Source organism: Rosa rugosa, chromosome 1, assembly GCF_958449725.1.
Source record: "Rosa rugosa chromosome 1, drRosRugo1.1, whole genome shotgun sequence".
NCBI lineage: Eukaryota > Viridiplantae > Streptophyta > Magnoliopsida > Rosales > Rosaceae > Rosa > Rosa rugosa.
This window is the reverse complement of record NC_084820.1, coordinates 60,056,610-60,084,552: the sequence shown is the minus strand read 5'-3', so window position 1 is coordinate 60,084,552 and position 27,943 is coordinate 60,056,610. Positions and strand designations below refer to the sequence as shown.

Here is a 27,943-nt window from a genome sequence, read left to right as displayed (position 1 = left end):
ATATGGATTCTATATGCGTGACTATTAAAACCCAAAATTTAACTCGGTGAAGCCACCTAGTTCTACATGATTCTGAACTTTCACCCCTCATTGGCAAAAAATGTTGCTGCAAACAAATCATTAGATTTTAAATTTTAATTGCCATATGTAACATACTTGAAATAAAAACAAATACATATATCCACCTTGACACATTGCATGATAGATTTTAAGAATGTTGCACTGCTGAATCTACATTATATGATAGATTTTAAGAATGCACCTCGAGTTCTTGACACATCAAATGATGTCCGAGAATTGTTTTACCAAGGAGAGATTCTTAGGAAAGCGAGTTTCGAACTAAGTGTATATTCCCAAGCTCATAAAAGCATTCAAATTGTATTTAACATATAAATTCGATAATAATATTTCACAACTATCGCTATGTAATATTTCATTCTAAATTGCATTTTGACATTTTTCTTATTTATGTTGCAGGTATAGGTAACAATTGTCATTTCTATTGTAATATTAAATTTTTTTTTTCTAGAATAAAAAAAATTCGAGAAAGATAAATCCCCATGTTTTAATTTTTTTTTCTTTATGTTTTTTGAAATAAACAAGTGAACTACAATACTACACCGTTTTATAGAGAGAAAAAAGAAAGAAAGATTAGATATTTTTGAAAACAAATTCGAAACAGCCCTACCTCCACCCCCCACCAAAATTTCGCGCCCTTTTATGCCCTCATTTCTCTCAGTCTCTCCGTCTCTCTCTTCCCACAGTAGCAACAGACCTCAGAGATCAGATCCCAGCGAAACGACGCCGTAAACCGCCCAAGATGGTGTTCCTCCACCAACAACTCCCTTCCCGCAAGAGACCCGCCTCTTCTCTCGGCCCCCCTCCCCCTCCCCCCAAATCCTCAAAACCCAAAACCACCGCCACCGCCACCGCCGCCTCAAATTCAACACAAAACGACGCCGTCGAAACCCCCGCCGTCGATAAAATGGTCTCACTTTTAGCCGAGGCCGGTTGCACCCTCGTCAACCCCTCCGGCCCGCCGTGCCTCCCCTCCGATCCTCACAAGCTCCGCCGCGACCTCCACCGCACATTTTCCTCTTCCGAAAATGCCCCTGCTCTCCGCTCCGATTTCCTCAGCGGTCTCTCCTCCTACATTCAAACCCCCAGAAACCTCCGCAGGTCAGTTCCTCTCTACTCTCTCCAACTATTTCACGCTTCAATTTCTGAAAATTGTTCTCTACATTTCTAGGGTTCTTACTGCTTCAACCAGAACCGAGAGCTTACTCCGGCACCTATTGCTGGTCCCGTCGATCCAAGTCGACATTCAGAACATGCTTCTCGAGAAGCTTCCGGAGTATTTCCATGTGGATTCGGATCAGAATCCATCGCTTTCTCTTGAAGATGATGTTGCTAGGCTTATTATCAACCACTTCCGGTGGCTCGATTTCATTGTTGATTCTAATGCATTGGCTGAGAAATTGATGCAAGTGCTCTCGATTTGCCCTTTGCATTTGAAGAAGGAGATCATTGGATCACTGCCGGAGATTATTGGGGATCAGGATAACAAGACTGTGGTTCAGTCTCTGGAGAAAATGCTTGAAGAGGACTCGGCTGTAGTTGTGGCTGTGCTTGATTCCTTCTCGAACCTTAATTTGGATAATGAGTTGCAAGAACAGGTACCTTGCACTTACCTTTGGATTCCAAGTAGTGCCTTTAACAGTTTGGGTTTAATATGTGTTTGGTTGTTGAGAAAAATTGGAATCACAAACTGTCTTTGTATACTGTACTAACCCTACTGCACATTTTAGTTTCATTGTCATTTATTGGTAAGGAAAATGAACTATACAGTGATATTATGAAATGATTACTTTGGATTCTTATGTTTGAGGAGTGAAAATGAGGATTAAGTAATCTTTTGCATACTCTAACCGCACCTAACGTTCAATCTCATTCTATTTGAAGGTTATCACCATAGCATTGTCCTGCATCAGAACAATTGATGCGGAGCATATGCCCTACCTGCTTAGATTTTTATTGCTTTCAGCAACACCATCGAATGTAAGGCGAATAATCTCTCAGATACGTGCGAAGCTGAAGTTTGTTGGTGTATCAAGCCATCATGCATCACAACAGAGTAAACTCAAAGGAAAGTCTCGGGTGGACAACACGGAGGCTTCTATTCTTGATGCCTTGAGATCAAGTCTTAGATTTAAGAATGTATGTTTTCTGCCCCTTATTCAAGAACATTGGTTATGATTGAATTAATTTTTTCTCCTCTGATATTGTTTTTTTTTTTTTAATTAATTTTTTTATGTAGATACTGTGTCAGGAGATCTTGAAAGACTTGAACTGTCTTGAGAAACCTCAGGATCACAAAGTCATTGACATATGGCTACTTATGCTGATATACATGAATGGCGAATCTTTGCAAAGGAGTGTTGAAAAGCTATTTAAGAAAAAAGTTATTGAAGATTGTATTCAGGAAGCTATGTTTGATCAATGCATTCATGGGCACAAGGAGCTCGTACAGGTAATTTTGACCATAATATTCGATCAAGCAGCGGTTTCTGTTGGAATAGAGGATGGGTGGGCATATAGGCTTTAGGGATGGCAAGAGCACCAATTTTCTTACGTATGATGAGAAATGAACCTTAGAGCTTCTACTCTTCCACCCCACCCAGTGCCACTTGTGCTAGAATTCATTACAACTTTAGGGATGAGTTCTCTCTCTCTCTCTTTCTTTTTTTTAATTAAGCGATGTATTAACTAATTTGAATTTTCCTTTTTAACTTTGTAGGATTATTTTCTATCTTTCATTTCTTTGTCCGAGTACCTGTTGGCTTGCAAAGAGCAGAAGGCCAGGCACTTTAGCATTCATATGTATGTTTGTCTCTTTGAGGAGTTTGATGATACTTATTCAAGACAGGAAGTAAGTGGTCTACAGTTTCTTTACTGGTTATTTGGTCATCAACAAAGGATGTTGTAACTACTAACTACTGATTCTATCTTTCCCGTAGGTTCTTGGTTCACTAGTTACCCATGTGGGCTCTAGTGTGGGTTTTGAAGTCAGTTCTTCTTTAGAGACCATGAGGTTGCTGGTTTCCAAATATGCGCAGCAATTAATTCCTCTTTCTTCTCATATTAGTGGTATAATACACATCTATCACTAGTTAAAAAAATATTAATCCATCATTAATGGTAGTATGTCTGGAGTACTTTCAACAATGCATGATGACTTCTTTGTTCCTCATTTCAGGTATCTTGGATTATTTAGAGGGATTCAATCTTGAAAATCTGCACAAGGTAGGATGCTATCATTCTTTATTATTCTTGGCTCAAAACTTAAAATCATCATTTCACTGATTTTACCACCATGAAGGTCTACGAGATTTTCAGCCATCTGGCCCTTTTGGCTCGGTCAAGTGTAGATTCATATGGTTCTTCTTTTGCAAATGAGCTTTTCATGATAGTACGTAAGCAGGTACAAAGAATGATCAAATTTTTTTATTTTATTTTATTATTATTTTTTTTATATATGCAGCATTATATTGAAATGCAATACATGTATAACCGTAGTCGCTTTTACAGTTGTGGTAATGGAAAATTGAGTTGTTCCTCCCTCCTGTTGGACAGGTTAGTCATCCAGATCTGAACTACAAGAAGATGGGCCTTGTTGGGACTCTGAAGATAGTTTCCTGTCTAGGATATGCAGCTAATGTTACATATCCATCCCCATCTCAGGTAAATCCACCAGCATGTCAGTTCTACTCTTCCATAGTTAGGTGGACATGGGTAGTAGTATGTTGACGTTGTTTTGGCATTGATTAACATATATTTGAGAAATAGCCTTTCCCATGATTGTGATGTTTAAATTTTATGTTGATCGGAGAAACATAAAGAACACAGTAAAAAGCTCATATTTGTTGCCTCCAGGCTGATTTCACGTTTTGGTTCTGTAAATAAAATTGTATTAAACTAACGATTATATTTTTGTCAGTATTCTGTTTGTTTCATTTTTTAAACACTTTATTCTCGAAACCTTCATCATCCTTCATTCCTACAGAAATCAAACTGTGATGAGGCTCTGGAACTCTTGAAAACAGCTTTGGACTCTTGCAAACAGTTGCCCTTACCTCTGATCATGTTTTATGACGAACTGACTGAAATGATGGATAATAACACACTTGATCCAATAGTTATGGAATGGTCAGTTAATTTTAATAACCCTAATTCTCTCTCTCTCTCTCTCTCTCTCTCTCTCTCTGTTTTTTATTTCTTTTTTGTCTTTTTTTTTTTTAACATACATAGTTTGTTTTTTTGGACTGATTTTTACGTACATAGTTACATACACGTAATTGTTTTTTTTTTTTGGAAAAACTGATCTGCCTATTGCAGGATTGGCAAACATGTAGGAGAGTTTGAATCTATATTTCTTTCTGATCTTGACGGTGGGAAATTAGCAGCCAACGAATCTTATTGTGGTGTAGAAGGTGATTTGCAATATTCCTTACTGTGATTCAGATATGCGCTATTCCTTCCTTTTTTGTTTTCTCCTGATAGAGATATTGCTTTTTGTCAATAATGATACCTCTTAATTTTTCTAGGTGAACTGTGGATGAACTTGGACGGTGATATATCTCCTATTTGTCTAAACATTTTGCCATTGGCTTCGTCTACATTGCAGTAATGTGTTAGCATACACATTAATAATTCTCATAGATAAGTCTTGTTTTCTTTTTCTGGTTATTGATGAATGCTGAAGTTGGAATCTTGTTGTGTGCAGGTCTGCTTCTTCTTTACAAGTTCTTCCTGCTAACTTCCTTCTATTATCTGCAGTAAGTTCAAGGTGCTTGTGATTGCTCATAACTGATCAGATTACGATCTCTGTGATAAACTTTTGGATTGTTTTTTTTCAACTTTCAGATTGAAAGGTTGACAAATCAAGGATCTCTTGGTGGAATTGATGCAATACTGGGCTGTCCTCTCCACCTCCCTTCTTCAAAGGTCAGGCCAAGTAAAAAATGCCTTTTCCATAAATAAATCTTTGGCTTATACCAGAGTTTCTTCTAGTTAAAGGCTTAAAGCTATAAATCCGCCTTTAAGAATTCTGACAAATATATCCCCAGTGTAAACCATAAGTCACACATATTTAAATGCACGCACACAGAGATTGCTCCAGATACCTTATTTACTGTAGCATTTGAGAATTATGGAATTATGATCAGTTGAAGTAATATATTGTTGTTAGTTGGTTTGAATTCTTTTACTTGTGTAGCCTGTCAGTGCTCATATCAATGACCAATACTGACATGCAACTACTTGTGGATTCCCAGTATTTCTTTGGATCTGAGTGGCAGTCTCTCACAGGGAAGCAGAAACAGATTGTATGTGGCTCTCTATTTTATGCTTCTAATTGGATACGGGAACTAGTAAGTGTAGAAGCTTATAATGTTGCATTCAGTTTTCTACTGGTTTGTACTTGTAAACTGTGGTTTCTTACTCCTTTAATGTGATGTGTAGCTCAATGCCTTCTGTACACAAATCACCGGAAGATTTGAATTTACAAGTCAGGCTACTAAGGAGGACATAATTGCCAAGCTTTTGAAGCGTGTGAGGAATCTTATGTACGTTACTGTGCCTTTACTCCCTTGGCAACTTATGCAAAATTTTCTAAAAATCTGCTGTCTGCTTTAAATATTAAAAATTGTGAAGTAATTTTGCTTCAAAGTGTCTAACTTACACTTATCATTTTGTCAAGTTTCAAAAATATATGATTGTGAATGTTTATTGCAAATGAGGAAAATTCAAGGGAAAGGGGCATCCTTATAATATCTAGATAGTTTAAGGCATCATTTATGAGGTGCAGGAAACCTAATGGCAGCATTTTATTTTCTTATTCAGTTTTACCGTATTAGTTTTTCTGCTGTTTGTTGTTATTATTATTTTTTTTTACTTTATTTTGTCTATTTATTTATGTTAAGGGTGTGACACCTTTTGCTGTCCTGAAACTGGCTACCCTTGTAATTTAAAGCATTGGTGATCGGCTGGATTGTGGGAAGTTGTTGATGTGGCTCTGAAACACTTGATTGAATAATATCTTTCTAATAGTGGTATTAGAACCTTTAATCCTTGAGCATTGATGGAGACACGTACAATAATGCAGATTTTTGGAAAGCTTATTAAACAATTGTATTGAGAGGTACTCTCTACATCTTCCTGAACTTCATCCATATGCGGATATCAATCAGTCTTCTCTCTTAAACCAACCTCACCATATGAGGCACACTGAAAAGAAACTCGAGCATAAGAAGACACAAGAGGACATCTCTCCAAGCGGCGCGAGGAGAAATAATAAGACCTCAAAAGCATCAACAACATCAGATACTATGGGAAAACTCCGGCAGCCCACATTATTTGATGTCTTGGAGAAAGCGGGAGTTATAACAGGCCAAGAGGTGCCAAATGAGGATTCTTCTGGTTTATCTACAAAGGGAAGGTCATCTGAGTCATCTCAGAAAAATCCCTGTGACTTTAATGAGGCTGCCATTATAGAAATGTCTTCTGTTGCCAAGGCCCTTGAAGCTCAGAGATCTAAATTCAGACCTCTCCTGGTTCAATGTTATTCAGTTTTAGCAATTTCAAAGGTATGGTTGTTAGCCGATTAAATAAGCTGTACTTATCGTATTAGTTGTGATTAAGTTAGAAAATTAATCCTCACTTTTATGCCACTGCATTGTTTAATAAACTTATGGTTACTTGTGGTCACCGTTTGGTATTTAGTGAAGGAAGGTGATTCATATAGCCTAATGCACAAATAGAAATCACAAATTTGATGCTTCTGTAAAGATTTTGTCCTCATATAGTATATATAACTCTGAGTTAATTTGGTCAATTCTTAGGTAGATTTTTTTATTTATTAATAATAATTTATTTTTGTGTACTTTTTTTTCATTGAGATTTTGGCAACAGGCTGTCAGCTTGTACCTTAGAAAGACCTGGTTTTTGTGCTTTGGGTTATAAGAGCAAATAAGATAGTAATACTATGTAAAGTATAAACACTACAGGTTTCACTGATTAAAGTTATTCAATGATTTGGTTTTTTTTTTTTTTTTTAGATAAAAGCTGAACTGATATGCTATACACTTGTACTTAATAATGTGCAGATCTATGTCAAAATATCTGCTTTTGTACTGATCAATTTTTCTGCATGTCAAATCAGTAGCTTATTTACAAGATGTGGATGGTATTTCAATAGAATAATTGTGTAACATTTGTTATTGTGAAATGCAGAGTGAAGCGTCCTGTTGCTCTGATGCTGCAGCTGAGGTACCAGCCTTTCAAAGACTAGTAGTTATTTATTATGAAAAAAAAAACATGCTTGCGAAACTTATTTTCTTTTCTGTGGGTGCTAGTTACCCCTACATCTGTACCTTCTGCGTGATCTGCACAACAAGCTGGAGTACTTCAATCCTGGAAAACAGTTGTGGGGTAAATGCTTGAGTGGTCCAGTTGGGTTCACAAGGATGACATTAGATGAATTCGTGAGCAGAATTGAACCACTCTTTCCAAGTCTTAAGAAACATTTGGATAGTGCAGTTTGGTTACTTAAAGAAGGTGAGATTGTAAAGCACAGTTTGGTGTATAAACAGTAGAAGAATGCCACTTCCTCTTATAATCTTAGAACACGTAACTCTGCAGGTGATGAAACTTGTGAAGAACATTGGAATAATGAATCTACTGCTGCTGGAAATCCAGACATTCCCAATCTTGTACTTTCAAACTACACAGCTTCTACTTCAGTATTCAAAGAAGTACTTCATTGTTTCAGTGCGGTGAAAATCTACTCCTCTCTCTCTCTCTCTCTCTCTCTCTCAGCCTAGCCCAATATCCTATGTACTTGATTTTTAACTTTTGTTAGAAAACTACTAAATGTTCTTATTTTGATTGTAATGACAGATATTAAACCTTCCTGGTCTTCAAACAGACAAGCCAGCTCTCTCACACCTGCTAGAAGCATTTCAGCCCGATAAGATTCCAGATGGTTTTTTTGCAGGGATACAGCCTAACCTTTCTCCTGGGACTGCAGAATATTTATATTTTGGAGCTTATTCATTCTTTGAAGGTGTCTTGGACATAGGTAGATTATTCTATCTTGTTTCCTGGTGGTGCTTTAAGATGCTCATTGATTGTCATACTTTTAATTAATCACCGGTGCATATGGTTCCTGCAGCATGTTCTTTCTCCTTTATGCTGGCTTCAGAGTCACTTTTTACTCTAGAATCGGTTGTAACCTCAGTCCAGAAATTTGTCAGTAAGTTGGAGGGAAATGGTAAAGGCATGCAGTACGGATTTATCCAGGAGGCTGTTCCTACTTTGCGCAGAAAACTTGGTACTTCTGCGGAGAAGATTTTAAGGCATAGATGGGATGATGACAATCTTGATAATGGTTGGAAGAGCAAAGTGAGCTATCTTTGTTTCGAGCTGTTATTTCTTGTATTAATTTAGAAAATGTTTTATTATAGTTTTGTCTTTATACATGGATGCACCATTTCGAGTTTTCTTATGTCTAATTGTCTATAGGGAGAAACAGTACAGAAGATATTGCGTATTTACCTGGATAATAGCGGCTCTACTCCTGATCTGCTGGATGAGCTCTCCTGCTGTATTTTACCCCAGGTAAATGAATTTTATCTTCACTCTGGGACTTGGTTTTTGTTCAAAGTTTCCGTATATATAGTTTTTCTCTATATTTGTGGATTAGAGGGATATTTTTGAATTTATTTTTATCTTTATGAATAAAATGGAATCACATTATTTTAGTCAGTAAAAGGTGCATGTCTTCTGATATTGACAACTTGTCCTCTGTGAATAACTGAATATACTTTTTAAATGTTGTAATTTAGATCATATAAAAACAGTTCAGAATGGAAGTATATGTTTTTAACTTTTTATGTCATTATGCTTGCATCTCAATACCAATAAGACAAACTGTTTGGAAATCGGAACCTTGTTCTCTCCTTCCAGATCACAAATGGAGTACCCTATTTTATGACTCTTTAGATTGTGGATCTGAGAAATCCATATTGAAAAATGGTGTTCCACAGTCTAGACTATGATATCACTGACTTGATTCAATCTTGGACAGATTGTTTATTCATATTGGTGAACCACCAAAACAGTTTGTTGACCAGCCATTAACGTAATGTTCGAATTTGATTTCTGTATTAGGCTTCTTTTGGCAAAGGAAAGGAAGAAGATGATCGTCATGGTTTTCCTTCTCTATCTTCTGGAACATTTGGTGTATGGTACAAGATATTGGTAAGACTATGGTTTTGCTTTATTTATGATGGTTTTCTTGTTGGAGATGTTTACACAAGGTGATATTATGTGCAGCATGAAGAGAATCTTACCGTTCTTAACAAATTGGTGAGTTATAGATTCATTTTTCAAACTTTTCCGAGGATCTCCTACGTTTTAGTCAAAATTCACTAGGTCAAAGAACTAGAAATGATGTTAGTACCTCTCTTAGGTCAAGGAAGCTACTACCCTGAAGCGACCGAGAGCTGGCGCACAACACGAAACTATTGAAAAGCTTCTGATCAAGCTACACCAGTGTGTAAATGTGGTTGTATCACTAGTTAACCTTTGTAAGACTCATGACAAGGTAGATAAATATGATTATGAAGTTCTTAATCATCACTACTGTTGTTTTTGATTGAGTTATTCTAGTTCAGTGTTGTTATGATGGCTCTAGTGCCTTCAGAGTTTAACCTGTTAGTATCGTGTGGTTTAGGTGACCTTGCATGCCATGGCTGTTGGGTATGGTGGGAAGTTCGTTGATTCCTTCCTGAAAGGTATATTCTTGACACTTGTAAGCGTATGATCTGAATGTGAAGTGTATGAGCACTGAAATCATAATGTTTTGCAGTTTTTGACTTCTTACAGTCCCACTTCCAAGTGCACAACGAGCAGATAATCAACTTGGTAAGATCTGTTGAAACAAATAGATGGTTACATGTTGAAGATGGAGTAAAGTTTTATCTCTTATTTGTCCTGAAAGATAATATTTTCCTTTTATGTATTAATTAGGTTTTAGAGCTTCAAAAAGCCACAAGAACAATACAGACCCTATGTTCTGAAGCAAAGGTTAGTCCTAGGTTTCTTATTAAAAATAAATTTTTCTTTTAGGACTAATTATGTTCACAGTTGCAATTTCATTATCATACACTACTTTTTGACTATGCTTTGTTTATTGTTCTGGAAGGGCTTGAGACAAACAAGTATAACCAGAAAAATCCCTGCTACAAAGAGATCTATGGAACGCTTTTTGTTCTGTGTGAAAGCTCTTCTCCACACTGCCCCAAGCGGCCTTACTTTCTGGATGGGTATGTTTTGCATTGATGGCTTTCTTGTGTGCACCTGTGTGTACAGGATAACTATATAATCTTACAGAAACTATTTAGAGTACAGAGACTAATAAAACAATCTCACACCTTTTGCACTCAAACAATTTGCCCTGTTCAATGTCAGTGAGTCCTGTGTACAGGTCTCTTCTCATGTCATGCTTTGTCTGTATACTTTTCTAAGTGAAGTGTGTGTATATTCATTGCTACTCCAACAGGAAATTTGAAGCATAAAAATTTGACGGGTGAGGTCGTGAGTTCCCAAGTATATGCGGGTCATGATAACGAGAACAGTGCTGATGAGGAGCCAGATGAAGCTGTTGATGAATATCCACCGGAGAGTGTTGCGGTTGAAGAGGACACAGAGACATTGACCGAATGAAAGTGCTTGGTATCAAAAGCGCTTTGAACGCATCAAAAAAACTCGTGAGTTTTACTTAAATTAATAAACCTTGCAAGACTTGTATTATTCGAGAATATAGTGCTCTGAATGTTTCACAATAAAGTCCATATCTTACAAGACGAATTAACTGAACTAGAAAATGTAGAGCTAATCTTTTATTAGTGTATCACCAGTTGTGCAATGATTGGTTTAAAACTTTATATGTTGATTACTAATAATTTTTATAGTTTTGCAGGACCTCCTTTGTAGAGAGTAACATATATTGAATGGAGTAAGTAACACATGCTGATCAACTTGTAGCCAGAAATGGTGATAAAAGGGAAGGGCAACAAATGGTACTCATTGAAGCTTTTAACCATGAAAATCGTAGCTTTATGACTAGGTCACTAGGTGGACTAATTGTAAATTATATCTATACATTTTATTTAATAGAATTTGACAAGTAATATTGTAAATGTGATTCTATTATGAGATTGACTTTAGTTATTTAGGTGCAGTCATGCATCAAGTGTTGGTGCATGTGTCTTGCACATTATACCTGTAATTTAAATTAAATGAAATCATAATGGATAAAAAAGTAAATGGTTAAAAAAATATATATATTTAGATCATGAAATGTAATGAATGATTATTCAACTCAGTTGCATATATGTCAAATTCTTACTTGACTAGGAAAACATTAACATGTAAGTGGAAAAAAAAAAAAAACTGATCAATGTTTTTGAGTTCCATTAATTGAAATACCATTTTGAAAATATACTTGACCAATAGTGAGTTCATGACATGAAAGAATTTGAAGAAAAATACAGATTTACATGGCTTGACATATTTGAACATCCCATGAAATCACCTTGAATTCCATGGTTTGACATAATCACATGTGCCGTGATCCTAGCTAGTATTCATGGAGCATGATTTTCAAAATATGCTTAAACTTGCGGAACATAGAAATATTAAACGAATTTTTTTTTACACTTTTCAACTTTTTTTTTTTTAATCAAACAAGGAATTCATTCATCTCAATAAAGAACTACATCAAGGAGTATATAGTAAAAAAAAATCAAATAGTATTTTATCGATTGGAACACAATCTAAGGATCATGTTTTATCAATGGTGAGATTAAAAAATACGACAATTTGAATGAAAATTGGGCTTTGCATGGTTTGCTACGTCGACAGGTGTTATGGGGGCACTCGTAAAATGTAATGGCATGTTGAAACATGTAAAATCTTGTTAACACTTTTTTTCTTGAAATTATTTTGTACCATAAACTCTTTATTCCTAAACCATGATTTTTAAAACATGTTCCAATTAATAGAACACTGAAACTTTGTATGAATTTACTTTTATGATTTTTTTTTAATTTAAAAATTATATAAAAAGGGTTGTGATTTTTTAGTTCTGTCAATTCGAAAAGTGTTTAAAAATTATTATTTGATTTTTAGGGTTATGATTTTCGTGGGCTATAGTCCCCACAATTTTGGGTGAAAATCAAGGTCTTTGAGAAACTCTTTTTTTATTTTTTGAGAAATTTATAGATCCACAATTGGGACATGAATTGTAATTAATTTATAGTTTTGATCTCACCTTACAAATAAATAAAAATATTTGTAATAAATGTTATAAATTATGATTAGAGGTTAAAAGGTATACAGTTAGAGCCTTAGGATGATATGAATGGCTAAGATGATGTCATTTAAAATGAAACATTCATATCTATATATATATATATATATGTGTGTGTGTGTGTGTGTGTGTGTATCAGGTGCATTACAGATCTATTATACCATACAAAACCAAATATTGATTGATTCCACAGTATAGTTCTACGTTCACATAATTATAATTGAGAAACTCCGTACATTTTGTCGAAATACAGGATCAAATTAAATTTCCATAATGTTGTTAATCAACGGGTACGATCGAGTAGTGTTTTTATTTGATTATATCGGTTACGTACACTTACGATAATGATGTGAAGTGTTTGAGTTACCCTGTCCGGTAAGGAGATTTGTCTGAGGGGAAATGAATGCGAGGTTGTGGTGTAGTCTCACCATTACTGGCATCATGGATCTACCACAAAGAACAAAGATAAATTTTATTACTCAAAAAGAAAAAAGAAAAAAAAAAAGGAGATTAATAGAGATGTTGTAACTATTTATTAAGTCTAGTCCTAATTAACCTGATGGTTTGGTCGGATTTCTGAGAGCTTCACAGCTGTGTGGGCAGCAGCACCAGCTAAAGCACCAAGTGTTGGGGCAACCAAGTAGATCCACAGTGACTTATAATGTCCTGCAGCCACTGCCGGCCCCAAAGTCCGGACCGGATTCATTGAAGCGCCGGTTGTTTGCCTGCCAAGTACGTTTGTACATATAATTTCATTTACAACACTACAAGGTTTAGATTATGCTAATTTATTTTCTATGCACTATTAGCACAATACTGCAAAAAAGATTTAAGCACTCACCCTGCTATAAGAATGTCGAGCAATACTGTAGCTCCAATTGCTAAACCTGCCAACTCCCCTACCTGTCAACCATATATAAGAAAGAATATCAAACCCTAGCTACTAATTAGAGAGCTCGAGAAATTTAATTGATAATTTGCAGTCATATACTACATACCGCACGGGTATCTGTGGCAACAGAAATGATGACAAACATGAGGTTGAAAGTGACAATGAACTCGAGTGCAAAAGCTTGGCCATTGCCTACTGAAGGAACTGTAACTCCACCGTTCATAAATGGATGAAAAACACCCTTGAGAGCAAAACTTGCAGAGATGGACGCCAGAACCTGCGCTATTATGTAGAGGGGAACTTGGGACCATGGGAAGTGTTGAAACGCTGCAAATGCGATAGTGACTGATGGGTTTAGGTGTGCTCCGGAGATGTGGCCGATGGACAAAACCACTACCATCACTGCTAGCCCTGCACATGTTGCGTTGCCTAGCAGTGTCTCCGCGCCATCGTACTTTTGGTTCACGATAGGTGCTGCTGCTGCCGCAAATATCATAATGAAGGTCCCAACAAACTCCGCTCCAACCTGTATATACATGCGATTCGATGCTATTAGTGATGATCATCAAGCCTTGTAATTATATATATATTTTTTTGAGTATTGCCACAGGGGCGAAGTAATATATTCATCACAAGCTAGAATAGGCCGTTACATACCCTTCCGCTGTCATTTAAGAACATAGACAGACAAGAAGCTAGTGGTAGTACCCACAAGTGGTACGTACATATAGTCCTACTCATTATACATTCAATACGTAGAACCAGCGGATATCCTCCTTCGGTACTACTCCAGAGACGCTAGAGAGACATTCGGTGCACATCAGTGCTTAGGTTCCTAAATACAAGGAATTTATTGTAAAAGACAAACTAAAACATAGGAAAGACTAAGGGAAAACCCTAGCCCAAAATAGAAGGCTAAAGCATCCAAAGGAATAGCCCAAACTCCAGAGCCCATCAAGCTGGACTGGCCCCAGCCCATCACCCTCGACGACATGTCGTACGCCACAAGCTCAGCCCTCCTGACGACATGTCACACTCCACAAGCCCAGCAGCACAATTAATTCGACCCGCTCAGCCACGACCCGTGCCGCTCCGATCTACGCCACCGCAAACCGCCATGCCGCACGTCGCCACAGCTCACCCCTGAATCATGCCGCCATAACTCGCGCCGACCTGAATCACGCCATCCGGAATCCCACTGGTTTTGATCAGCACACCCACGCCACTGGTTGAGATACAGCCAGAAACAAGCCAAGCCCGTCCAGAAACATCCGAAGCGCAACCATCCATGAAACAACTTCGGGCCAAATCGGCTCAGATACCCATCAGGCAGCAAACCCAAGATGACGGCAAGGCCGGAGCCAGCATCGGTCGGGGCGCCGCTGGACGAGATTGAATAGTGAAGCGGAAAAAGACCGGTCTTAGGGTTTTTTGAGAGAGTTTAGACTTTGTGTGATTTTTTAACTTTGCCTTGTAATTATATATAATACCATCAGCCTCTCCAACAACTGCCAATTGATTTCAGTATGTATATACATGCAGGTCCTTGCTATTAGTAGTGATTCTTAAGGCATATGTTAACATTAATTTATAGCATCATAATTCACGGGCAACTGTATATTCGTTCCAATAAATTCGGTATGTTTAGAGGTTATATGTACCTTACGGATAAAAGTGGCATCGAGCACAAGGAAGCTCTTCAAGCTTCTGCTTCCTGGCATTAAGACTAGCTAACTTATCTAACAAGAAGAAAAGAAGAGTACTACTACATGAAGGGAGAGAAGAGAACTAGTACTATTGCTAGGGATTCTGTTTGAATAAAAGTTAATGGTGTCCATGAAGCATCATATGCATGATGAGTTCTTTGCAATTTGCATTAATTTGTATAACCCTTCAAAGTCAAAGGGATCGAGCCCCTATCATCATGTATATAATAATCATAGGTAATGCTCATCTCCGTGTAGTGGTTGGCAAACATAAAATTCTTGAAGTGATATTGCGAATAAAAGAACTGTATATATGGCTCAAAGTCAATGCCTTTTGAGAGGTTTCTTTCAAGGGATGTCTCTTTCAGCTTCTCAAGTTACACACCGATGTTGTTTTCAACTTATAATTTATAGAAAAACAATATCTATGAAGTTTTTTCTCAAAATTAAATGTATTGAACATTACAGGATTTTTTTTTACCCTATATACATATATATCTAATATTACTGGACAATTTGTACGTCTTTGTTCCACACAATTCCCAGCTAACACCAACATGAACAAGAAACGACTACTCTCTCTACGTACGTACTGCAATATTATTCTACATTGAAGTAGTCGAGAGATTTTCAAAAGTACAATTTCAATATCTCTTACATCCATCGCTAGCATGCAATACGGCCAGGTCATCTGTACATATACTAACAGTACATAAATTCATCCAAAGTCAACACCTAGAACTAGTTGGATTTTCTATATGATCGTGAACATGTAGTGCAGCACACGCGCGCTAGCTAGAACTAGATAATAAATTCATCAATAATTAAGATAATTTTTTTTAAATAATTAAGTAATGTCAACTCTTGGTTTTGAGACGTTTCAATCACTTCATACATACATAACCACGCCCGGCTGCAGGCACCAATTCACATGTGAAGTTGTGCTCGCTACTAAATCTCCTGATCAAGGTTGAACATTGAAGGTGAAGATCGACCAATGGCCGAAGCGAAAAGGTGAGATTGATCGATGATCTTATTTGAATTCTGTCAAGTCACTCAACTGGTAGTTTTGAAAGTTCGGTTTAATTTTTTCAAGCCCGTCAAAATTACCCATATCTGAAATATGATGATTTTCTCTGGTCATTAACTTTGTAGGGGTGAAGATGTTACGAGCGTTGATGTATTTACTGCAAAAGGTCTGCTCAGCACCGGTCACCTGTATCTGGATGTCAGGTACATATACGAACTGATTAATCTGTGCGGATATGTCTCAAATTAACCGCGGTTGTGTAGCTAGCTTAATGATTGCAGTAATTAACGAATTAATTAGATCGATCAGTTCAATAAATTAAATTCTATCACTGAATGTATAGGACGAATGAGGAGTTCAACACGAGCCACGTTGAAAATGCCTTCAATGTTCCTTACATGTTCAAGACCCAAGAAGGTACTCTAATTTTTCAAACAGATCCCCCAATATGAATTTTAATCCGACTAAAACCAAATCATATTTTATTTTTTGGTCATGAATAACCATGCAGGTAAAGTGAAAAATCCTGAATTTCTCACCCATATTTCCTCAATGCTCAAGAAACAGGATCACTTAGTCGTGGTAATTAATCAATTGTTAAATCTAAATTATTTATGGTTCTTTTTCCTTCTTCTTGATTGATTCTGATTGAGTCTAGATTTTTCACGATATATATATTGTAGGGTTGCAACAGCGGAGGCAGATCACTTAAAGCTTGTGTAGATCTTCTTAATGCAGTAAGTTTCTCAGTTCACCACTATGCAGGTTATCTAGAAATTCTGTAAATAACTAGTCTATATAATGGAGAAATTGAGTTAATTAATGTATTTAAGACAAAAAAAAAAATGCAGGGTTTCGAGCATGTCACTAACATGGAAGGGGGCTACTCTTCATGGGTGGACAGTGGACTTGCTGCTGACAAAGACAAACCATCTGGTGAATTAAAAGTCGCTTGCAAGTTCCGCCCTTGAAATTATTATGTAATGAAATTGTCATGTATGTTATGCACCTCCTTATGGCGTTAAATTTATTCTGTGGAAATTAGCTAATCGAGTATTCCAGCAAGTATAGGTTGGTGGTGTGCTTTAAATTTGATCAAGAAACAATCGAGTATTCCAAATAACAGAGCAATCGTAATTGGATGATTTGTATATCTGCAATTTCATGCTATATGCTTAAATACTTGTTGAAGAAATCCATTCAAATAAATCATGTATGGTTGATCAACTGTATATAGAAATCCAAACACCATGTCAGAATGATTTCCTGATAAGCCAAGCCCAAAATATATATAACTACAATTGACATGCATCGATCTAAATCTAATTATGTGCAATCAAAGATGGTACAGAGCGAGAATAAAGACGAACTAATTAGCAAGAGTATGCAACCAAACATGCATGTTGTATTCTGAAATCTGAAGGCGAGTTCAGTAAGGTGTTTTGTGGAGATTACAAACCAACAGGAACTAGAGAAGCTTAATGTAAATGAGTAAATCAAACTCAAGATACAATTTATAAGGTAGAGAAAAATAGCAAATCATTTAACCAATTAATGATTCCAATCTCAGGGTCTTTCCTTTGAGGCTATTTAAGTATATTCCTCATTTTTTGTTATTTGTTTGGTTTTTTTTTTTCCCGCCCCTAGCGCTCTGCTAGGGTTTGTGGAGCGGTGCGTCTCTTGGTCGTCGCATCCTAAACCTACTCCATTCATGGAGATATTTTCAGGCTTCGGTCTCTGTGTGTTGGCTTTTGCTGTTCTCGATGGCAGAGCGTGGGTTGAGGAGAGTTTTGGCGTTGGTGTGGTCGTGATGGCGAGCCAAAAGACTTTTGGATCGGCGAAGGAAGGCGGCGGTGGTTGTTGGAAGGAGTGGGATCCGGGTAGAGGGTTGAATCTGTTCCCTTTCTCTCACGGTGGTCTTAGCGGGTCGAATCATCCCTGCGATGATGGCACGTACGATGAGTAGACTGTGGTCGAGAAGATTAGGCTCATTCTTTCTCCGATCGGATCTTCCGAGACCGCTGCAACTGGTTTGTGGGTTGGTGGTTGGTGGGGATTTCGTTGGCTTCAAGGCAAGCAGTGACCTCCTGCGTAGGAGCAGTGGGCGTGGGGGTGTAGGCGACTGTTCATCCTATGGTGGAGCGGCGGTGCTCTGGTGCGCAGGTGTTGGAAAGTTTGCTTGCTGCGTTGACCTAAATTCTAGGATAAGACCTCATTGGGCTTGGGCTCAAGTTTGTCATCTGGACTTGGGCCTTAGTCTGATTGGGTGGTATGGAAGGGAGGAAGTTGGACTCACCAAGTTTTGGATCCGGATTTGGGATCCAGGAGGTTTTTCGATAAAAATTTGGGATCCGGGATGGCTTTTGTTTCGGTATCTACCTTTGTCTTATTTTTGGGATCAATACCTGCGAGGAACTGCAGGGATTATTGGTCTGAGGTTGTCAGCGAGTCTACTAACGGATTATGCGGAAAAATTTTATTGTCAGTTTCTGATTAGTTTACTCCCCCCTGAGCTTCACTCAATAGGTGGAGTGATATTGCGTTTAGCAATGTCTCTTTTTGACGGCCCCACATGGACGGGTCACTGTGTAAAATTACTTCTTCCATATTGAATAAAAATGTCTGACCTCTTTCAACTCAAAAAAAAAAAAAGTATATTCCTCTCAAAAACCAACAAAATGCAATTACATATCTGAATGTAAGTATCTAGAATTTTGCAAAATAATTCTGCGATTATGTGATCTGGAAGTTGGAGAATGAGGTACGTTTTGGATTCTTCATATGGATGGATGAAATGCAGCGTCTGGTTGCTGTTTGGCTACAAGCGAGGGTTTGAAGAGGCCCGGATCAGTCTCTTTATTTGGACAATGTCTCACATTTGTTCTTCCCAAGTTGTATTTTAATATTCTTTTAAAAAAACAGTTGTACTTAAATAGGATTTCCAATAAGTCTATATTTTCTCATTTTTATTCTCCAAAGTAACTTTTTTTTCTTCTTTTTTTTTTTCAGTTTTTTTTTTTACTGTTCCCCCCATCTCTCTCTCTCTCTCTAAGATTCTAAGCTCGTCCCTGACCTCGAGTCCATCCACATCGACGGCGATCCATCCTCTGGTCATAAAAAAAGGCGGCAACGACAATTAGAACTGCTCACTTTCAAGAACAAAAGAGAACCATTACCAAGAACAACCCTAATCCATTCAGATAAGTCATATATGGATCGTGTCGATTGGGGTATATAGGGTTTCATCAGTGCTTCTCCAAATATTAAAGCCCACAGTCAAAACCATTGCCTACCCTTTATAAGATCGAGAAACGGGACTTTATAGACATTACTAGTTTACTACATTACAGATGGGACTAAAGCCGAACCTAGAAACATGGAATTCGATGCTATATATCGAGATTAGTAGATCTTGGAAGAAGCAAAGACTCGCAAGTAATGGGATTGGATACAAGAAATTTCTTCTATGCACCAGTAGTGCAAGTGACACAATATTTATTATGTGATCTCAATCCTTGATATTTCTAGTCAACTTTTTTTAATAACCGGCCAAAAAAGTGTCATTGATGTTATTTAGCTATCAATGCATGTTGGTGCAAGTTCACGTCGGTACTCTGAATCTCTTCCCTTGAATAAATCATCCAAGCAGACGAGCCCGTTGCAAGAAGCCAAGAACCTACAACTTCTACGCAAAAATTGAGCTTTTGATATTCTGGACAAGGCTTCACTGCCACGTGATGTGGACTCCTCAAGAAGTAAATTATTACTTGTGGATATGGTACTACTCAAGTACAGAGTACTCATCACCACAAGTTTTACAGTTTTACTGTAGCTATATTGTAAAATCAACTAGGTGATAATGGTTAGAGCACGGTAGAGTCAATAGGGTGAAAATGGACTATAAGTTAACGCCCAAGGGTGATATGTGAGGTTGATTACAAAAAAAGGAGGTAAGAAATTGGACATAACAATATAGTATTCGCATCCTCGTTTATATTTGTACAAGACTTGTCAATAGTATTATAATATAGAGAAAATTTTACAAATAGTACCCCAATTAAAAGCCATTCATCACTTTGGTACATCAATTTCAAAAATTATCAGATTGGTACCCTAATATTTAGATCCGCCACAATTTTCATACATTCCGTCTGTAACAGTGTTAAATCTGTAGAAAATTACACACAAGTGATCTTTTGAAACTTTATTTAGTGATAAAGCCACTTAATTTTTTTTGTATACATAAGGCCACTTGCTTTCCCAAATTAATTCATTCCTGACAATTTTACCCTCCCACTTAAGAAACCCAATTCCATCAGCCTTACGCCATACATCGATGAGAAATCTCTCTCTCTCTCTCTTCTCCCACCCCCGATCACAGTCTCTCTCTCTCTCTCTCTCTCCAACCACAGATATTCATGTCTTTTGGTCTCCGCCTCCAATTCCGGCGACCACCGGCAAGAAGCTCTCTCTCACCCCCCCTCTCTCCTCGATCACAGATCACGTCTTGGTCTCTTCCTTCAATTCCGGAGACCACCGACACGGTGCTTTCTTTCTCACACTCTCTCCTCGATCACAGATCTTCACGGCGCCGGCGTGATGGTGCTAGTCCACTCTAATTCCACCACCCTATGTCAGTTGATGACTAAGAGGACGCAGCTCCGGCGACCAAAATTGGATTTTGGAATTCGAAAGATCCGGCGGAAAGAGGACCTTGCTCCAACGTTTTTGTTCGATCTGATTCTCTTCTATCTTCGTCAAGTTCATATCTGAGAGATTTTGAGCAAATTTTAAATTTGAATTCCCCTGAATTTCAGGTCGTGCAGAAGACGATGGCGACGAAGAAGCTCCGATTGGAGCTACCTCAGTAGAGGCGAACTCTGATCTCTCTGATTCCCTACTCTACTCATATCTCTCTGTTCAGAAAGCTGCAAGAGGTGCTTTCACTCAATTCCGGTGTGCAATTGAGAGTTTATGCTTGTCTACACCGAGGACTTCTCTTGCACCATTGCTTTGTAATCTGCAAGTACAGTACCATTTCAAAACATTTTGAGCAATTGAGAGTTTATAATATGATGCTACTGTAAACTTAATTTGGAGTGTTATCAGACCTTTTAAATGTTTTGAATGAAATTGGATCTTAATTTTATGCGGTATTGTTCAATTTTGATGCTATGGTATTCGTGTTTGTGTTAATTTGTTAGTTTGATATTTGGATTCAAATTTTGAGCCAAGACATGACTTAATCAAAGAATACACCTTGAACCTGTGATGTTATTTTCTTAGTTAGTAGGTGTTATGGAGTGTGGCATGTGAATATCTATTGACTGGTTTGTTCTTGATTTCGGACGATTTGGCAAAATTTATGCCCAATTGGAGTTGCGTTTGGTTACAATGGATGGTTGTGATTCAAGCATTTGATATTGTAAATTTATAGTTGTTTTGATGTTTTGAAGTAGCTTTCGTATTGATGGGTAATGGTTTTCTCAGACGTTGGGAGTAACTTTGTAAGTCTATGGTAATAGTTTTCTCAATCTTCGGGAGTAATTTTTGTTCAGTTTGGTAGTACCTTTTCGTGCTGGTGAGAGTAGATTTTGGCATTGATTATAGTAGCTTTTATTATTGATGACAGTAGCAATTTGGTGTTGGTGACAGTAGTTTTTCTTGTTGGTGAGCGTAGCTTTTGCTGTCAGTGAAAGTAGCTTTTGTTGTTTGTGACAGTAACTTTTGGTGTGGGTGGCAGTAGCTTTTGTGATCTCGCCGGAGACTTCACCGAAGTAGATTTTGTTATTGGTAAGAGTAGCTTTTGGTGTTAGTGTCAGTAGCTTTTGTTATCTCGCTGGAACTCACCGGAGTAGCTTTTGTTGTTGGTGAGAGTAGATTTTAGTGTTGGTTACAGTAGCTTTTGTTACTTCGCTTGAAAACTCATCGGAGTAACTTTTGTTGTTGGTGAGAGTAGATTTTGGTGTTGGGGATAGTAGATTTTGGTGTTGGGAGTAGTTGTTGGTGAGGATAGTAACTTTTGATTTTGGTGAGCGTAGCTTTTGTTCGTGACAATAGCTTTTGTTACTGGTGATAGTAACTTTTATGATCTCGCCGGAGGTCGCTTGAAATCTTATCAGAGTAGCTTTTGTTGCTAGTGACAATAGCTTTTATGGTCGCCGGAAACCTTGCCGGAAGTCGACAGAGACCCTCGTCGGAAGTTGCCGGAGGTCGGCAGGAGACCTTGTCGGAAGTCGCCGGAGGTCGGCTGGAGACCCTTGCCGGAAGTCGGCCGGAAACCTCGCCGGAGAGAAGAGAGAGAATGATTGTTGACTTTTTATTCTAGTGGCATTTACGTAAATATGTTAGTTTTTATATCTAAAATTTAACACAATTTTTAATCAAGTGGCCTTATGAGGGAAAAAGATATTTGGTGGCCCTATGACAAAAAAAAACATTCAAAAATGGCCTTATATGTAATTGGCCCTTAAATCTAGGGTGGTGCTATTCACACACTCTTTTTTTTTTTTGATCAGTTAAAAAACTTTCATTGATAACAAATGGTCAATACAACCTTCGGGGTTAAGGTGGCCTCGCTAAAAACCCTGCAAGATCAGAGCAAGTAAAAAAGAGCACCACCCCCCATATCATCAATTTCAACATTCATCTAAAATGATATCAGTAAGCCAAGGTGGCCCTGCTTCCTGCCAGAGTCTATCTTCGTCAGCCATCAAGGCATGCTTTGCCATCTTGTGTGCAGCAATATTGCCTTCTCTATTCACACACTCATTTTCTCTATTCACACACCCTCTCAATTTTTCTATTATTTTAATTCAATTTATTTTTTACAAAGTATCCTAACTACCCTCCCATGCAATTCTAATTATTTTTCTTTTTTCTTTTTTTCTACCCACAGACGAGGACTTCAAAACCCTTATTTTGCAAGTCAATTTGTGTTCAAGTTTTTCCTTACTTCCCAAACTCCAAACTGCATGAAATTTTAGCATGCTCTACCTTAATGTGTTTACTTTGATTCTGGAAAATTTCAAGTTCATTGCTGCACAAATGAATTTTTAGTAAATCTCCAAAGCTGAACTGTTCTTGCCTTAAGGTTCCACTTTAAATTGTGCTAAATTTGGTCTTATTCTAAATTTCTGTTGCTTGAGAACCCCTTAAGTCATACCCCAGGTTTGGGGTGTGACAAATTGGTATAAAATTTCCTAATTTCTCTTTACATTTAGCATGAACAAGTTAAGTTTTGAGTGATGAGGAAGTAATCAAGGAAATTGAGTGTTTTGTCTTATTTATTTTTGCAGGGCAATTAAAATATTTACTGAAATGAGGAGCACCTTTGTTGCTTCCTGAATGTTGATGATTTTAATGAGGTAAATTATTTTTCTAGGTCATTAGCTAATGTTCTTAAATCTTATGTAGGGTTGATGATTCAAATTTTTTGCTTACATCAGAATTTTCACCATGATCTTTAGATTTTGCATGAAGAAGTTAAGTTTTGAGTGATGAGGAAGTGATCAAGAAAGTTTCTGTGACGTACTACTAATATCCATTATAAAACTTTGCATTGACTAATATTGTGCTCTTTCTGTTTATGTTTTGTTGCAGATTCGTAATGCCATTACGTAACAACAATCTTTTGTCTGAAGTGCTATTATATTTTCTTTGGATGCTATTTTGCAACATTTTTGAGATATTATTGCAACATTTTTCATCCTAATGTTGAACTTTTATTTATGGGTGAGTGTTCTTTCAATACAGTTATCTAAAATACATTATATTAAGAGTTTCATACCATTGATTATGCGTGTGTCTGCATTTGTCTAGCCCCTCATGTAAGTCTTGTTCAATTAATTTTGAACTATACTCCAATTTTTTTTTTTCATACCTAGAAATTTTCCAAATTTGCAGACTACGTCTGAAAATGGCTTATTGCCAATCAATAAGAGACGAGAAACTTTAATAAGCTAGGTGCAATATTGGAACCCCAGACAACAAAGGAGTAAAGCATGCGTCTTACCCCTTGTAACGTCCCGAACCTGAATTTACCGGTTTACTAGTCATTCGGACAGTAAACGACACTTACTGTCACTTTTTACTTTGTTTCGATACTTTTAGTGGCCCTAAAAATTGACTTTTTGTTTGGGTCAAAATTTGAGAAAATGTTCTTCATGAAAGTTGTAGAGGAAGTTAAACCGAGCGCGTGCATATGTGGTATGTAAAAATCGGAGCTCGTATGCGAAAGTTATAAGCGAAATAGTAAAGTTACTGTTTACGGTTACTGTTCATGGTAAGTTTCTATAAATAGCCGAGTTACTGTGGTAAGTTTCCATTTTTGGAAACTTACCGGCTTTTCTCTCTCTTCTCCCCCGACCTTTTCTTCCTCTTCGGCCCGATTCTTCCTCCTCCGATTTCTTCCTCCTCCGGCCGACCCACGATGGAATCCGGACATCAGCTGGCTCGCCTCTTCACTCTGGTCACGCCTGGGGTGGTGTTTTGCTGTGGCTCGACCGGTGGAGCTCGGAATTGAGCTGTGAAGGTTACTGTAGCAGATCGGAACTTTCATCGATTTCCGACGATTCCGGCCGTTTCCGGCCACGAAATTGGCATCGAAGGTTTGGTTTTTAACATAGATCATTTCCCCTAAGGTCTTTCATTTCAATTTGCAGTGTAGAGGTCGAATTAACGATTTGCAATTTCTAGGGTTCTTGGAATTTCTGGAAATTTTTCATCGGCCGAATTGGAGCTCTTTCAGGTAAAATTGGATTACGTTGTAGTTGAGAAAGAGATTAGGCTTGTTGAGTAGGTGGTGCTGCCAAAATTTGGTGGCCATCGGAGGTGGTAGCCGCCGGCGCGTGGGCCCCACTCGCCGCCACTGTGGGTGGCGCGTGGTGGCGCGTAAGGCTGACATTTAATTCCAATTTTTAGCCCATTAAATCCTATAATTTGAGTAGAGCTTGTATGTGAAGTTTGGTGAATTTTGGAGGGGTTTGGAATTATTTGTGAATTTCCGAAGTTTGAAGTTTTGTGATGGAATTATGGGAAATCCGGCCGTTGGATTTCCCTCGTTTTCATTGTGGAATGTGTAGATTGAGGAATTGGTGTTGTGGAAGAGATTTGGGTGGAATTTGAGAAGTATTGGAGATAGAGATTTTCGGGTTTCGTTTAGGTTCGTATTTATTTTATTCGAATTGTCGTTTATGGAAGTGTACTTGTGTACAGGACGATATATTGAGCTACCGCTTGACGAAGGAACTCGTTTGCGTGGTCGCCCATTAGTACAGTGAGTGGACTTTTGTTTTCAAATAAGTGATGCATGCATTTATTTATTAAAGTATGCTTTATTTAATTAACATATTATTTTCCGAGCATATGAATTGATTTTGGAATTTGATTTCGATTTATCTCGTGGATTTGCTTTCAATAATGATTTTCATGAAGTAATTATGATTTATACCGGTTGTGAATTTCGGTTATTAATTTGTTATGCTCGGATTCAAATTTATAATTGATGTTGAATTTCGACGAATTATTTTTCCGAGATGATTTCCGGGATTAATTATATTTCTATTCGTTGTTTTGAGATTTCTGGAAAGCTTTTCGAAATGGGATTTCGATGCAGTTATTTCTTATTTATTTATCGATTTACGGTTTTGGCATTGGGAATGCGTCATTGATGATTCTGGATTCAGTTTTGTTTCGGAACTGCGATTTATAATTGATCTAATTATTTTCTTAGCGTGTGGGACACGCTGTCGATTTATACGACGTTTTACGAGAATTTCCGGGTACGGTTGGGAATCGTACCCGTGTTTTTCTTTATTCGTGGGACATGGGGAAGCCTTAAGGATTTATTGGATTTTATTAGTTTTTACCCGCCATACCTGGGTCGTCATATTTATTGCTAGCTAGCCTATTAGTACTCCTCCCTGCTTACTATGTGTTTGTGGGTGAGTAAGAGCAGAGCATGGGATGCTCCAGAGTGTGGGACACTCCGACCCGAGCCTGGGAGGCTCCCTTCTTTCGTATGGTGAAACTTCTTATTCCCCATATTTTATCGTTGCTTGACTAGCGGGGCTAGTCCGATTTTCACTGTAGCCAGCGGGGCTGGTCTTATCTTTTTGAGAAACGAGATTTCGGTTTTACGATATAGTTTTCGAATGTCGTGACTAGCGAGGCTAGTCGATTTATCGTTTTGGAATTCTTGGATTTAAAGCTAAATGTGTTTTTCTAATTGTTGCATGCATCGGTTTTTATTGAAATAAATGTGGGAAAGTATGAAATCCTTTTTCTTTTAAATTGTTTATTTTTGTCCACTCACGCTAACGTTTTTCGTCTACTTTCCCCCGGGCCTTTCGGTTTCTAATGCCCAGTTTGCAGGCGCTATTAGTTGAGGTCGGGCGTACATGGATCGAGGCATAGTTGACGAATAGCTTCCGCACTTCTTTGTTTGGCTCTGATCTATTGTGGGTTACTATTTTGGGTAGTCCACTTTAGGGGTGACTCGACCAGTTCTCGGTAGAGTTATCTCTAAGGTGGGCCCCGCAGGGCCACCTCGGATTTCAGGGTGAAATTCGGGGTGGGTCCTGTCAATCTCCTACTCGTATGAGGACATACTTTGCAATTTAGATGATAATTGATTCATGATTGACTTGCCAAATAGAAAAAAGAAAAAAAAAATAATCAGAATTCCAAGGGAGGGTAATTTTTAAAAATAAATTGAATTAAAGTAATAGAAAAATAAAAGGGATGTGTAAATAGAGAAAATTGGTCTGTGAATAGCACCACCCTAAATCTATTACCACACAAACTATTTTATGGGCAATCTTGTCTTTTCATTTTCTCAAATATTTATTTTCCTCTTCTTCCCCTCCTAATCACAAATTCACACATATAACTTGTACCAGCGAGTCAAAGAGTCAAACAAGAAAATATATACACATGTAATCCATTCCAGCAAACATATCATGGTTGTACCTGCATGTACATTTGCAAGCATAATTAGCTATAATGAGCTACGCTCATTATACCGCTAGAAGTATCAACTCCCACCGAAGTAATGTCCTACGGATAGACCGCCAGGCGGGCTACGGCCTGAGCGCAGGGTCGTCCCCATATCACCGCCAACGCACCGCCACGCGCTGCTCCAAGACGGCGTCAGAAGCTACTGAAACTAAGAACTGAAGCACATCAGTCCCACATCGAAAACAGAGAGAAGATCAGACCTCTTCTCACCTATAAATAGGTCCTCTCTTCTCTCTTCATTAATTACGCATTCTACTACTCATTTATTGTTATGCTGCCTATATGCATGGACTGACTTAGGCATCGGAGAAGTGAAGACCGCCCAACGCGGTCTCCCTCTGACGCCCTGTCTCTCATTTGACAGCTAGTGAAGATCATCAAGTGCACAGAGTAGCGGTCCGCCCAACGGACCTGTGTTAAACGAAGGTTTGGCTACCGCCAGACTTTGAGCATTAACATTGGCGCCGTCTGTGGGAACCCTTGAAAAAAAGGTCATCCCATCACAACTACCATGACTAGCGGTAGCAGGGGAAACGCTGAGGAGCAGGCAGACCAATCCGCCATCCCCCAACCCTCCAATCCAGCGGTAGGTGTTAACCGCGCACTATTCAACACCCCAGCCAACCCCGGCGGTGAGGCAAATCCAAGCAGCAGCCGCCCGCCAGGCCAGGACCTCGCCGCCATGTACGAGCTGGCACTGGCAGACCTTCACAAGGCAAATAGAGAGCGTGAAGAGGAGCGCAGAGAGAAGACTGAGGCCCAAAAACAGGTGGCTACGCTGATGTCACGTTTTGATGACCTGAAAAGGACGTTGGAAAGAACCGCCAATCCAGCGCAGAGCGAGCATTCGCACAGCACAAGGC

The 27,943-nt window shown here is 38.2% G+C and overlaps 3 protein-coding genes across 4 annotated transcripts; 2 read left to right on the top strand and 1 right to left on the bottom strand.

Annotated features, from left to right (window-relative positions):
• Window positions 1-88: 88 nt before the first annotated feature.
• LOC133725812 (uncharacterized) lies at window positions 89-11,444 on the top strand. 2 transcript variants are annotated; one of them, XM_062153189.1, is made up of 32 exons: window positions 89-1,179; window positions 1,250-1,676; window positions 1,963-2,217; window positions 2,318-2,530; window positions 2,798-2,929; window positions 3,018-3,147; window positions 3,257-3,303; window positions 3,380-3,481; window positions 3,634-3,741; window positions 4,064-4,206; window positions 4,396-4,490; window positions 4,605-4,683; window positions 4,784-4,835; window positions 4,924-5,004; window positions 5,334-5,429; window positions 5,521-5,624; window positions 6,164-6,644; window positions 7,291-7,326; window positions 7,413-7,614; window positions 7,699-7,832; window positions 7,957-8,137; window positions 8,231-8,460; window positions 8,581-8,676; window positions 9,229-9,318; window positions 9,394-9,426; window positions 9,530-9,664; window positions 9,794-9,854; window positions 9,929-9,984; window positions 10,090-10,146; window positions 10,265-10,385; window positions 10,622-10,829; window positions 11,042-11,444. In XM_062153189.1, exons 1-31 carry the CDS (start codon window positions 821-823, stop codon window positions 10,783-10,785), a joined length of 4,500 nt encoding a protein of 1,499 aa, XP_062009173.1. In that variant the 5' UTR covers window positions 89-820; the 3' UTR covers window positions 10,786-10,829; window positions 11,042-11,444. The 2 variants fall into 2 exon arrangements, with proteins under 2 accessions (XP_062009173.1, XP_062009172.1); XM_062153188.1 differs by having other exon boundaries at window positions 11,034-11,444.
• Window positions 11,311-13,863, bottom strand: LOC133731867 (probable aquaporin NIP5-1). Its single transcript, XM_062159302.1, has 5 exons — window positions 13,432-13,863; window positions 13,275-13,336; window positions 12,990-13,158; window positions 12,801-12,880; window positions 11,311-11,344 (listed from the first exon to the last, which is right to left on the bottom strand). Exons 1-5 carry the CDS (start codon window positions 13,861-13,863, stop codon window positions 11,311-11,313), a joined length of 777 nt encoding a protein of 258 aa, XP_062015286.1.
• Window positions 13,864-15,893: 2,030 nt separating this feature from the next.
• On the top strand, window positions 15,894-17,277 carry LOC133743334 (protein HIGH ARSENIC CONTENT 1, mitochondrial). The gene is made up of 6 exons (XM_062171221.1): window positions 15,894-16,045; window positions 16,187-16,264; window positions 16,405-16,478; window positions 16,573-16,643; window positions 16,745-16,798; window positions 16,913-17,277. The coding sequence occupies exons 1-6, from the start codon at window positions 16,029-16,031 to the stop codon at window positions 17,030-17,032; spliced, it is 414 nt and encodes a 137-aa protein (XP_062027205.1). The 5' UTR covers window positions 15,894-16,028; the 3' UTR covers window positions 17,033-17,277.
• Window positions 17,278-27,943: the final 10,666 nt, after the last annotated feature.